General features: G+C 40.6%; 1 protein-coding gene and 1 pseudogene across 4 annotated transcripts in view; one reads left to right on the top strand and one right to left on the bottom strand.

The window, feature by feature from the left end:
* The window catches only part of EEIG2 (EEIG family member 2), a 94,989-nt gene that overhangs the window by 45,701 nt on the left and 35,907 nt on the right, over window positions 1-13,381 (top strand). For all 4 annotated transcript variants that reach the window (XM_047870694.1, XM_047870693.1, XM_047870692.1 and 1 more), the window contains exon 2: window positions 3,286-3,406. In XM_047870694.1, the coding sequence (XP_047726650.1) occupies window positions 3,286-3,406 (121 nt within the window). The remainder of the gene's footprint in view (window positions 1-3,285; window positions 3,407-13,381) is intronic.
* LOC125172502 (glyceraldehyde-3-phosphate dehydrogenase-like) lies at window positions 11,640-12,874 on the bottom strand (annotated as a pseudogene).

Below are 13,381 nucleotides of genomic sequence, written 5' to 3'. Positions count from 1 at the left end.
CCAATTAGATTTAGCAACTAGCTGCTCACTAGTAAGCAGTTTCAGTAGAGTTCTGGAGGATAGAGGCCTTCTTAAGGGAGATTGAAAAGTAACTGAGAAATGACGAAATGGAAAATGTCTACACTATAGGCAGTTCTTCAAATTCTAGTTCCAACCCTTTTTAGCTGAGTGACCTTGGACAATCATTTAATTACCCCTTATCCTCATTCTTTTATCTGTAAAATGGACCTTACGGTACCTTCCTCATAAGTTGTTTTGAGGATTAAATGACTTAATACATGTGAGGTATTTGCAACAATGCCTGGTGTGTAACAAGCACTCATAAATGTTGTCATTGTTGTCATCATCGTCATTAGTATCATCTTCAAGGAGCTTGGACCTGAAGGGAAAGAGTGGTAGTAAGTAGGTGGGAACAGAGGGTTATGGAGGTGTATTTTTTCCTTTAAGATTCAATGTCACATATTTTATGAAAACATATTCTCCATCTCTGTTCTACACCATAACTTCAGTTATCTGCCCAAATTTATGATGCTCTGCTATTTTTAAATCTCTCCCCAGACCCACAAGACTTCATGTGGCCTTCCTCTAATCTCTAGATAAACTAGATCTGTATTTCTTGTAAATATTCCCTTCCTGCTTGTTTGTTTTTTAAGACAAACACTCACAGAGTTCACTTGACTTCTTTTATTTATTATTTATTTATTTATTTTTGAGAGAGAGAGTGAGCAAGTGTGTGTAGGAGGGGCAGAGAGAGAGGAGAGAGACTCCCTCTCAAGCAGACACCATACTGCCAGCACAGAGTCCAATGTGGGGATCGAACTCACAAACCATGAGATCATGACCTGAGCCAACACCAAGAGTCAGACACTTAACTGACTGAGCCACCCAGGTGCCCTGACTTCCTTTATTTTTATTACTCAGGCTAAAACTGCCCATTTGTGTAACTGGTAGCATATACTATTTGGTATATAAAGTCTGCTGCCTTATAAGGTGTTTTAAACTAGATAAAAATCTAAAGATGTGTTTCTGTAATTAGTATTGTTGAGGAATTATTATTACTTCATAAACAAATGAAAAGTAGAACATAAACAAAGTTTTAGAGTTTTGCAGTTAGTATTAATGGACTTTTTGTACATATGACATAATTTCTAGAATAACTGTCTGAATAACACCTTAAGATACCTTCAGTTTTGGTTTTTTTAGGCAGTTAGGGGAAAAATAGCTTGCAGTGTTACATACTCTTGTTCGCATTTTCAGATTTTCCAGTACTTGACACTGTGGGTTTTTTTAAGTTTGTTTATTTTGAGAGAGAGAGTGCGCTTGTGCACAAGTGGGGGAGGGACAGAGAGAGAGGCAGAGAGAGATAGAGAGAGAGAATCCCAAGCAGGCTCCGTACTGTCAACGTGAAGCCTGATGTGGGGCTCCAACTCATGAACTGTGAGATCATGGCCAGAGACAAAATCAAGAGTCAGACACTTAAACAACTGAACCACCCAGGCACTCGATTGACAGTGTTTCTTAATTTGTTGATTTGGTTTTTATTTTAACAAAGTTATAAATGCATATAGTTTAGAGTCTAACTTCTGTGGACATACTGTGGAAAACTGCAATCCCTAATCATTTACCCATTTCCCACATGGTCTGACAGGGAAAGAGCCAGTGGAATAAACATGCCACCTTCTCTCTCCTACCCTCTATCCTGGTGTTTGTCCCTTCACTACATTCAGTGACAGAGTGCAAGTGAGCCTGGTTGATGTAGTCCCTAAAGACTAGGCTCCTGGGCCACAGAGAAGAGTAGAGTGGATATGGAATGACAAATAGAATATTAAGCACAATAGTTTTGATTTCCATGAGTACTTTTTAGCTCTCTATATACCCTGCTTTATAGCATCCTATTCTTTTATGGTAGATGCAGTTTCTGTCTCTCTGAGACTCTTTTTTCTTCCAGCATAGATTTGGTTGCCTTTTTGCTATTCATTTTGGTCTCTGTTCATATTAAGAGTCTTTCCTCAAGTGCTTGCTCATATTTAACTATGAGGCAGCAAAAGTTGCTCAGCAGCTTTGTATATGTGGAGAGTGTTCATTGACTCAGGTATTTACTGTAGATTGAGCAGGCAGAGCAATTTTGTCACCGTCAACATACATCTCATTAGAGCTTTTCTTTGGGGCTGGTTGTAATTCCCCAGAGATTGTTCTTCCTATATCTTGTTAAAGAATATATGCTGAGGAGCCAGGTTAGGGGACAAAGGTTGGAAGTCTCAGCATTCAGTAAGTTATCTTCCATCCTGTGTACCCCCCCACCAACCCCCCACTCAATATGATCATGTTGTGGTGCCATTTTTAATACCTGCCCTCAAGTCAGGTAGTACAGAGATCTCCCTGTTTTACCTCATCAGGAAAATAAATCTGTCTTCTGTAGGAGTCAGGAAGATCTGAGGGTCTCTTTCTAAAACACCTTTCAGTCAGTTCTTCTGCCATTTGTCTCTCCTTCATTCTACTTCATCACAAGCCTAAGATACCTGCTCTTGGCTTCACTAGTAACTAGCTTAATGTTCAGCTTTCTTGGATTTGCTAAATCACTATCACTTCCTCATCCCTGGTCGTTTATTTTTGTCTCCTTTCTGATTCTCTTTGTCCTTGCTAAATGATGCCTTAAAAATTAACATAGAATGTTTTGGAGAGGGAACAGAGGTTAATACATGCCCTCAACTTGAAATCTGTAAAAGTTTTTATGTAATTTTTTTTTAAGTAAAATACAGGGATTTTTTTTTTTTAATATTGCCTCTGATTCCTGATATGTTAATGATCTCAGTGACAGAAACAACCAAGTTCCTTGAAGCACAACATATTCCTTTACAGGAGTAAAACTGTAACAGCAGTTTATTTCAGAATAACTATTTGTTTATATTTCTGTCTCTTGTACTGTCAACTATAAGCCCTCCAAGGTTAGGAATGTGGTCATTCTCATCTTCATATTTCAAACACCTAGCACATGGCCAGCACACCTAAAATAGGCTCTATTATGTGCTGAATGAATGAAGAGTGAAGTTTCAATTTATATTGATTAAATTGATAAGTAATTTCACTTTTAAGTTTCTGTGGATAATTAAAACTAGAGATTTTCAGATCACATTGTTAAGATTTGTTTTCTTCATGTTTCCAAATACGGTCTTTTACTTTACCAGTTCTGCATTACAGACCTGAGTGAAAGAGTGTGTGCGCTTTTTTTAATCTGTCATCAATAGTAATTTCTTGTGTGTTGTTTTTTTTTTTTTGTTCCCTCAGGGAAGTGGTGCAGGCAAACTGTGTTCACTGGAGAAAGAAGTTCTCATTTATGTGCAAAATGAGTGCAAGTGCCACCACAGGCATCCTGGATCCTTGTATCTACAGAGTATCTGTGAGGAAGGTATAAAAATAGCCTATTACGTCTCCCCTTTCAGAAACCATAATTAGTTCCATAGTCAGCTCTACTTTATTCAGCTCTACTTTATTGTTGGAACTGCTCTATGTAATTTCACTTCACACTTGCAGCAGTAATTTAAATTAGTGTGACAAATACGATTTTTAAAATCTGAAGTTATAAATTATTATACAGGAACCTTATCTCACCATCATTATACATTTAAGTGTTAACCCTATTTGAATATTTGCAGGGGGTGGCTATATATATATTTATATTCCCATTCATTGTATTTCTCTTTGTTAGGCATTGTTTTTAGGGACTTTACATATATTATGTCTAAGAATAACCCTGAAAATGGGTGTCATTTTTTCCCACTTTCAGGAAAACAGGTTCAGAAAGGCTGTCAATTGCCCAAATTCACACAGCTAGTAAATGGCAAACTGAGGACTCAAACACACATCTTTCTAATTCCAAGGCCATGTTTTATTTTTTACATCATTTCCTTTCCACATATTAGGTTCAGACATGTTACAAATAATCTACAAAGATGATAATCTCAAATGGTTCAACCTAATATATATAAAAACATGTGATCCTACTTTTTTGTGGTGGAAAGAGGGAATCCATTTGTCACCACTACGGGTGAATTAAACTGCTGGCTTTAAAACATAACCTTTATGGGGCACCTGGGTGGCTCAGTCAGTTAAGCGTCCGACTTCGGCTCAGGTCATGACCTCACAGTCTGTGAGTTTGAGCCCCGCGTCAGGCTCTGTGCTGACAGCTCAGAGCCTGGAACCTGCTTCAGATTCTGTGTCTTCCTCTTTTTCTCTGCCCCTCCCCTGTTCGCACGCGAGCGCTCTCTCTTTTTCAAAAATAAGTAAACATTAAAAAATAATAATAACCTTTATGTTCCACTTTATATAAATTGTTTAAATTACCAAAATAATACATATACATGTTCAAAAATTAGAGAAGGCCTTGTAATGAAAAGCAAGAGTCCCTTGCCTTGTTCTTTTCCACCCCAGTCTTGTGTCCTCCTTTATCAAATAAAAAGTTGTACTTTTAACCTTATTCTGCTTTTTGAATGAACTGATAGCACTATGTTTTGTGTGGCTATGTTTTAAATTCTTATATTGCTTAATCTACTCATTTATGATATAACAAAAATACATGTATACATTTGTAGATTTTAAGCCTTTACTGAAAACAGATCTCTAAACAGTCTGACTTGGAGCACAATAATTGCACAGAGGCTTCCCTAAAGGAAGTATAGTTCAGTGACAGGATGTGTGTCATCATAGTGATCTGGGTTTGAATCCCAGATATGCCACTTACTCACTGTGAGACCTTAGGCAGTTTTCCTGACTTACTAAAAATCATTTTCCTCATGCAAATTAAGGGTATGATAATTTCTTTGTCTAGAAGTTACAGGGGTTAACCAAGGTGTAATTAAGCATCCTACCATCTTCTCTTTCTACTTTAATTATTGCTGTGGCTCTTATATTGAAACCTTTACTAAATGGGTTGTAGTCATGATTTTTGAAAGGTGACTAGTTAATCTTTCAATTTTAATAAAAAGAAAACATATAACCAGTTTAGAGTAAAGCATAACTGCTAGTTAAAAACACTTAAAGTCTATTACCAAAACACTTTTTTTTGGGGGGGGGGGGTAATTTGAGGTAAGACTTGTTCATCTGAAATCAGTTCCTCAGATTATGATGGTTTGGTGTAGGGGTGCCTGAGTGGCTCAGTCGGTTAAGTGTCTGACTCTTGATTTTGGCTCAGGTCGTGATCTCACCACTCATGGGTTCGAGCAGGGTGTTGGGCTCTGCGCTGAGCATGAAGCCTGCTTGGGGTTCTGTCTCTTCCTCTTTCTCTGCCCCTCTTCCACTGGCATGCACTTGCTCTCTCTCAAATATTTTTTTAATGATGTTTAGTGTGTCACGGTACGTATGTTAAGCTGCTGAAGCAGAAAGCCAACTACACAATAACTTAGACAAGACAGAGATGTATGTCTGTCTTGGGTAATAGCCAAGGGGTCCAGGACTACTAGAGTAGCTCTGCCATCTTCACCACATGGTGCCCATTTTTAGATCCAAGGGAATCACTCCAGTCTCGTCTTTCATCCAGTGAAAAAAAGAGAAGAAGCCACATGAGAATTAAAGTAAGAACCCATAAAGAAAAATTAGTAAACTCATCTATATGAACATTTTCTGCATTGCAAAAAAATACCTTAAGGGGGGGAAAAAAAAACTTAGGGGCGTCTGGGTGGCTCAGTCAGTTGAGTATCCGACTTTGGCTCAGGTCATGATCCTGCTGTTTGTGGGTTAGAGCCCCATGTTGGGCGCTGTGCTGACAGCTCAGAGCCTGGAGCCTGCTTCCGATTCTGTGTCTCCTGGGGCGCCTGGGTGGCTCAGTCGGTTGAGCTACTGTGGCTCAGGTCATGATCTCACGGTTTGTGAGTTCGAGCCCTGCATTGAGCTCTGTGCTGACAGCTCAGAGCCTGGAGCCTGCTTCTGATTCTGTGTCTCCCTCTCTCTCTCTGCCCCTCTCCCACTCATGCTGTGCCTCTCTCTGTCTCAGAAATAAACATTAAAAAAAACTTTTTTAAATATTCTGTGTCTCCTTCTCTCTCTGACCCACCCCCACTCACACTCTGTCTCTCTCCTTCAAAAATAAACATTAAAAAAAAAAATACATACTTAAGTAGGGGGCGCCTGGATGGTTCAGTCAGTTAAGTGTCCAACTTTTAGTTTTGGCTCAGGTCATGATCTCACAGTTCGTGGGATCAAGCCCCTAGCCAGGCTCCATGCTGGCAATGCAAGGCCTGCCTGGGATTCTCTCTCTCCCTCTCTCTCTGCCCCTCCCCTGCTCATGTGCTCTCTTTCCCTCTCTCTCTCTCAAATAAGTAAACATTTTAAAAATACCTTAAGCAAAGTCATAAATTAGGGGAAAACATCCAAACCATGTCAGAGGACTAATTTCCTTGGTATGGAAAGAGTTCCTTCAAATAAATCAAAAAGAAAAGATCAATAATCCTTTAGAAAAAACAGGCAAGAGAAGGAAAATATATTTCACAAAAAAAAGGAAAATATAAATAGCTTTCAAACATATAAAAAATCACTCAATCTCACTCATATAGTAAAGCTACAAATAAAGCATCCTTTTTTACCTATAAATTTAACAACAACCCAAAAGGTTGATAATGCTCTCTGCTGCCTAGGACACAGGGAAGCCGTCCATCACCTGTCAACAAATATGTGAGTTCCTACAAAGTGTCAGGTACTATTCTAGGCACTTAAAGGACCGTAGTGAACTGGAATGAGTTCCTGCCCTCAAGGACTCTACTTTCTGGTTGGAGCTGGGGGGAAGAGTGGTAGGAAAGACAGAGTAAACATGTAACCAAATAAGATTGTTTGAGATGGTGATAAGTGTTGTATATAAAATACAATAAGATAATAGAGAATAACTCAGAGAAGATCATTTTAGAAAATTAGGCGAAGGGTCAGCAGACTTCTCTGAAAGGTAACATTTGAAGAGGAGGTAACTTTGTAAAGATTTAGGGAAAGACCAGTCTAAAGGAGTAGGACCTGGGGGGCACTGGGTAGCTCAGTCGGTTAAGCATCCAACTCTTAATTTCAGCTCAGGTCACGAGCCCATGGTTCATGGGATCAAACCCAGCGTTGGGCTCTGTGCTGACAGCATGGAGTCTGCTTTGGATTCTCTCTCTCTCTCTCTCTGTCTCTCTCTCTCTGTCTCTCTCTGCCCATCCCTTGCTAATGCGCGCTCTCTCTCTCTCTCTCTCAAAAAAACGTTTTTTAAAAAATAGAGGAGTAGAGCCTTGTATTAGTCAAGGTTCTCCAGAGAAACAGAATCAATAGAGTCAAGATATAGGTATATAGATAAAGATTTATTATAAGGAATTGGCTTACACAGTTATGGAGGCTGAGAACTCCCACAATATGCCATCTGCAAGCTGGAGACCCTAGAATGTTGGTGGCATAGTTCCAGTCTGAGTCCAAAGCCCTCAGAACCATGGAACCAGTGGTGTGAGTTCAAGTCAAAGCCTGAGAACCAGGAGTGCTAATGGTGTTAAGTCCTAGTCTGAGGGCAGGAGAAGACCAGTGTCCCAATTCAGACAGGTAGAGAGAGAGAGAGAAAGACTATAACCTTCCTCTTCCTGTTTCTTCTATTCAAGCCCTCAACAGATTGGATGGTGCCCACCCACACTAAGGAAAGCAGATTGCTTTCTTCAGTTGGCTGATTAAAATGTTAATCTCATCCAGAAACACTCATAGACATAGCCAGAAATAGTGTTTAACCATATATCTGGGCACCCCATGACCCAGCAAGTTGTCACATGAAAGTAACCATCCCATACCTTCAAGTAAAGAGGCCCTGTGTTAGTTTCCTAGAGCTGCTATATCAAAATACCACAAATTGGGTACCTTAAAACAACACAGGTGTACCTTCTCATAGTTCTGGAGGTCAGAAGTGAAAATCGGTAGGGCCTTGCTCTAAAGCCTCCAGGAAAGAAACTGTTCCATGTCTTTCTCCTACCTTTTGGTAGCCTCAGGCATTCCTTGGCTTGTAGATGCATCACTCCAGTTACGTGGCTGCTTTCTCCCTTTGTGTCTCCACATCATCTTTACTCTGTATCTATATCTACATTCAAATCTCTCTCTCTCTTTTTTTTTTATAAGGGCACCAGTCTTACTGGATTAGGACCTCATTTTAACTAGATTACACAGAATACTGTGTATTTCCAAATAATATCACATTCCAAGGTATTGAGGGTTAGAACTTCAAAATATTTTTTGGGGGTGTGGGGGAGAAACGCACAATGTGATCTGTAACAGGCCCTAAGATTATAATAAGACTGGAGACTTACGCTTCTGAAATTAATGGACCAGCTTATTAAAGCCCTCCTGTCCCTCTGAGAACAACCAGAAAAACGAGGCAGAATGTAAAAAACAGCTTCTTGAAGGTATCAGAAGCTGCCATGGCAGTAATGCCTTAAGAAGCTTAGAATCAGGGGCGCCTGGGTGGCGCAGTCGGTTAAGCGTCCGACTTCAGCCAGGTCACGATCTCGCGGCCCGTGAGTTCGAGCCCCGCGTCGGGCTCTGGGCTGATGGCTCAGAGCCTGGAGCCTGTTTCCGATTCTGTGTCTCCCTCTCTCTCTGCCCCTGCCCCGTTCATGCTCTGTCTCTCTCTGTCCCAAAAATAAATAAACGTTGAAAAAAAAAAAAATTTAAAAAAAAAAGAAGCTTAGAATCATAGACAAGGGAAGCATACAGAGATGAGCCTGACATTTGGCATTGCTTTTTCCCTCAGAGCATTTAGGTTGTAAGCAGTGGTTAATAAGCTGAGCTGAAAGCAGCGATCTAGAGGCTAAGAAGCTAGCTGAGATCACAGCAATTTTACAGGACTAAAGGGACAAAAACTGGAGTCCAGGACCCATTATCATGAAGGGCCTTGGTAAATACCCTGAGCTTTTCATTGGGATTCTCTATGAGTTTCAACCTAGAAGGTGTGTAGTGGATATAGATCAGCCTGTAAAAAGAATGAAACTCAGCTTCTAATCATCTTAATCCCTGCTTGGATGAAGGTGATCTGCCTTATAAGAACTTGCCAGAAGCAAATGTGTATCTTCTCTGAAGGAAAATAACATTACTCCAAACCTCACATTACTTCTTCAAGTGATCATGCACAAGACTTATCAAGCATACCAAGAGATGTGATTGCATGACCAAAATCAAAAGGAAAATAGATAATAAAAACAGATAAAAATAAAATTTAAATAAACAGATCCATGGAAGATACAGGTCTTGGGAGGATCAGAGACAAACTTTTACAGTAACTATGATGAGTGAATGATATGGGGAATTTTATTAGAGAACTAGAAACCATAAAGAATCAAATTGAATTCTAGAACTGAAAAATAACTAAAATTTAAAGCTAAATAGATGAAAATAAATCTCAACAGATGGATTTAACAGTAGGTTTATCAGAAGTGAAAAGAGGTTTGGTAAAACTGGAAAATAAGACAAAAGAAGATATATAGACAAAATCACAGAGCAAAAAAAGAGTAGAAAATACAGAAAAGAATATGAGACATGGGAAACAGTATAAATGTCTAATATATATATAATTGGAGCCCTAGAAAGAGAGGAAAGAAGTTGTGGTGGAGAATCTTCTAAAACTGTTGAAAAATATTAGGCCACAGATTCAAAAGTACTGTGAACCCCATTTAGGATAAACAACAAATCTGGGCATGTTTAAATGTCAGAAGACCAGCCAGGCTGGAAGATGGTAACACGGAGAGGGAAAGCTCTTGTCAGTGAGGTTGGAGGCAGTAGATTAGGTAATGAGTTTGGATTTTATTCTAATTATAACTGGAATCCATTTGAGGATTTTAGTAAGGAGAGATATATGATCTTCTAAGATGACTTTTCTGTTGTGTGAAGGATGCATTGCAGATAGACCACACAGGTAGTGGGGATGGTTCAGGTGAGCAATGCTTGCATTGGTATGGCATTATTGGTATGGCATACCATACAGAGATGGTATGATTCAGGATGGATTCTGCAAGGTAGACCCCTCCACTAATGGATTGGGTGTGGTAAATGAGGGGGAAAGAATTGAGGATAACTTAGACCTTTGCCTGAGCATATAGATAGGTAATTGTGCTATGTATTAAAACTGTAAAGGCTCACAGTGAAATAATTTGGGGGACCAATAAGCAGAGATCAGCAGGCCTGTTTTGGCCGTGTTAAATTGGAGGTGTCTATGAGATTCCAAGCAAGGATGTCCAGTACTCATTTAAAGATACTGGTCTGGGTACCTAGGTGGCTCAGTCGGTTGAGTGTCCAACTCTTGATTTCAGCTCAGGTCATGATCTCATCATTCATGGGATTGAGCCCTGCATCAGGCTCTGTGCTGACAGCATGGAACCTGCTTGGTATTCTCTCCACCCCCCCTCTCTGCCCCTTCCTAGTTCATGCATGCTTACTTACTCTCTCTCTCAAAATAAATAAACTTTAAAAAATAAAAAATTGAAGATACTGATCTGGTACTCAGGAGAAGTCAGAATAAAGACAGAGACATGAGAGTTACCAGCATATGGTTTTTATTTAAAGCAACAGACCTGAATGGGCTCACCCAGGGGGATAATATAGACAGAAGACAAGAGACCCTGAACCAAATCCTAGATCAGTCTAACACTCAGAGGAAGTATAAATTACTGTTAGCAGAAGAGGAGCAAGAATTCCTATATATCACATATTACATCCTTTTGGCCAGATCTTAATCATACTGCCACAGCACAAAAGGAAGGTAGAAAATGTTGTCATTACTTTATTTTGGGTAACCAGACACCCATCTAAAAATGCAGGTTTCTATTACTTTGGAGAGCAGGGAAATGGATAATTGGAGTACAACTAGCATTTTTTCTACAGAGGTTAAAACAGGAGTACGTCCAGCAAAGGAGAGTGAGAAGAAGCAGCCATTGAGGTAGGAGTAAAACCAGGCCATTGCAGCACCGCAGAAGGTTAGAGAAAAAAATGACATTCTAGGAAAGGAAGTGGAGAGGCCAATCTTGTCAGATGAGGGGTTAAGTAAGATGAAGACAGAGCCTTTGCTTTTACAAAAACGAGTATCATTGATAACATTAAGAGCAATTGCAGAAGGAAGATGAGGACAAAAACATATTTGAAATAGACTGAATTTAAGTGGGATACAGCAAATTGAGAAGTCTTTTGAGGAGTTTGGCTGTAGAGGGGAGCAAAGAATTAGCTAGAAGAGACAGGGATCATCTAGGTAAAGTTTTATTTAGTGCAAGGTGCTATTAAGGGATATCACAAAACCTAAGAAAAAAGAATAATTTGATAATTCATAATGGGTAGATCTAGGGGAATGGCCATGCCTGACATCAATGGGACAGGAAAGGGGAAGGGCAGCAAATATTCATGATAATAGAGTTTACCATAGATTGCTTCTCATATTATTTAAATTCACCACTTTTTGCGGGGGGGTGGGGGCTGAATATGGTATACTTTTTTTTTTAATTTTTTTTTTAATTTATTCATTTTTTGAGAGACAGAGCATGAGCAATGGAGGGGCAGAGAGAGAGGAAGACACAGAATCCGAAGCAGGCTCCAAGGCTCTCAGCTGTCAGCACAGAGCCCAAGGCGAGGCTCAGTCTCACAAACTGTGAGATCCTGACCTGAGCCAAAGTCAGATGCTTAACCAACTGAGCCACCCAGGAGCCCTATGGTATACTTTATTGGTGGTACATGACAAGGTAGGGCTCCACAAGTTCCCCCTTCTTCAGGAGGTCTAGGGTGGAAACTGCAGAGGTTGGGAAATTCTCAGTGTCAGGTGAGGGAGTGAGTTGGGGCAAGGACTCCCCAGCAGCTGAAGACCTCTCTCTTTCTCTTTCTGGGGCTGCTGGTTCAGGGGGCTCTTAACTCCTTGAAGGCCATAAGGTCCACCACCCAGTTGCTGTAGCCAAATTCATTTGCCATACCAGGAAATGAGCTTGAAAGACTGGTCATTGAGAGCAAATCCAGCCCCAGCATTAAAGGTGGAAGAGTGGGGTGTCACTGTTAAAGTCACAGGAGACAACCTGGTCCTCAGTGTAGCCCAAGATGCCCTTGAGGGGGCCCTCTGATGCCTGCTTCATCACCTTCTTGATTCATCATATTTGGTAGCTTTCTCCAGATGGCAGGTCAGATCCACAGCTGACATGTTAGGAGTGGGGATACAGAAGGCCATGCAAGTGAGCTTCCCACTCAGTTCAGAGGTGACCTTTCCTACAGCTTTGGCAGTGCTAGTAGAAGAACAGATGATGTTATGGGCAGCCTTTTGGCCACCACACCACAGCTTTTAAGGGGGACTGTCCATGGTCTTCTGGGTGGCAGTGATGGCACAGAATCATGAGTGGCCATCCGTGATGCCAAAGTTGTCAGGGATGACCTTAGCCAGAGAGGCCAAGCAGTTAGTGGTCCAGGACTCACTGCTGACAATCCTGAGGGAGTTGTCATACTTCTCACGGTTCATGCCCATCACAAACATATGGGCATCTGCAAAAGGGGCAGAGATGATGACCCTTTTGGCCCCACCCTTCAAGTGAGCCCCAGCCTTCTCCATGGTGATTAAGACCCCAGAAGACTCCACAACATACCCACCACCAGCATCAACCCATTTGTTGGTGGTGGGATCTCACTCCTGGAAGATGGAGATGGGCTTTCCGTTGATGAAAAGTTTCCTGTTCTCAGATTTGACCGTGCCATTGAATGTGCCATGGGTGGACTCATAATGGAACATGTAGATCATGTAATTGAGGTCAGTGAAGGGATCATTGATGGTGACAATATCCACTTTGCTGGAGTTAAAGGCAGCCCTGATATCCAGGTGCCCAGTATGGCTAAATCTGTTTCCTCTGACCTTCACCATCGTGTCTCAGGGACGCGGCTGGTACTGCACCAAAAGACGCAGCTGTCCATTGAAAGGGGAGGAGCAGAGAACCTAAATTTACCACCTCAAGGATGGAAATGGTATAAAAAAGAATGAAATCTTGCTATTCAGAACAACGTGGGTGGACCTAAAGGGTATTGTTATGCTAAGTGAAATGTCAGAGAAAGACAAATACCATATGATTTCATTTATAGGTGGAATCTAAAACACAAAACAAATGATCAAAACCCAGAAACAGACTCATAAGTACAGAGAACAAACTCCTGCTTGCCAGAGGGAGGGGTATGAAGGGATGGCAGATATCAGTGGTTAAGAAGTACAAACTTCCAATTATAAAATAAGTCACAGACATGAAAAGTACAGCATAAGGGAATATAGTTACTAATATTATAATAGTGCTGTATGGTGACAGATGGTGATGACACTTACCATTGTGAGCATTGTGTGATGTTTAGAATTGTCAAGTCACTGTGTTGTGTGCCTAAAACTAATATAATGTAT

This window comes from Prionailurus viverrinus, chromosome C1 (assembly GCF_022837055.1).
Source record: "Prionailurus viverrinus isolate Anna chromosome C1, UM_Priviv_1.0, whole genome shotgun sequence".
Classification (NCBI taxonomy): domain Eukaryota; kingdom Metazoa; phylum Chordata; class Mammalia; order Carnivora; family Felidae; genus Prionailurus; species Prionailurus viverrinus.
The sequence above is the reverse complement of the archived record's forward strand: the minus strand, read 5'-3'. Positions and strand labels throughout refer to the sequence as shown.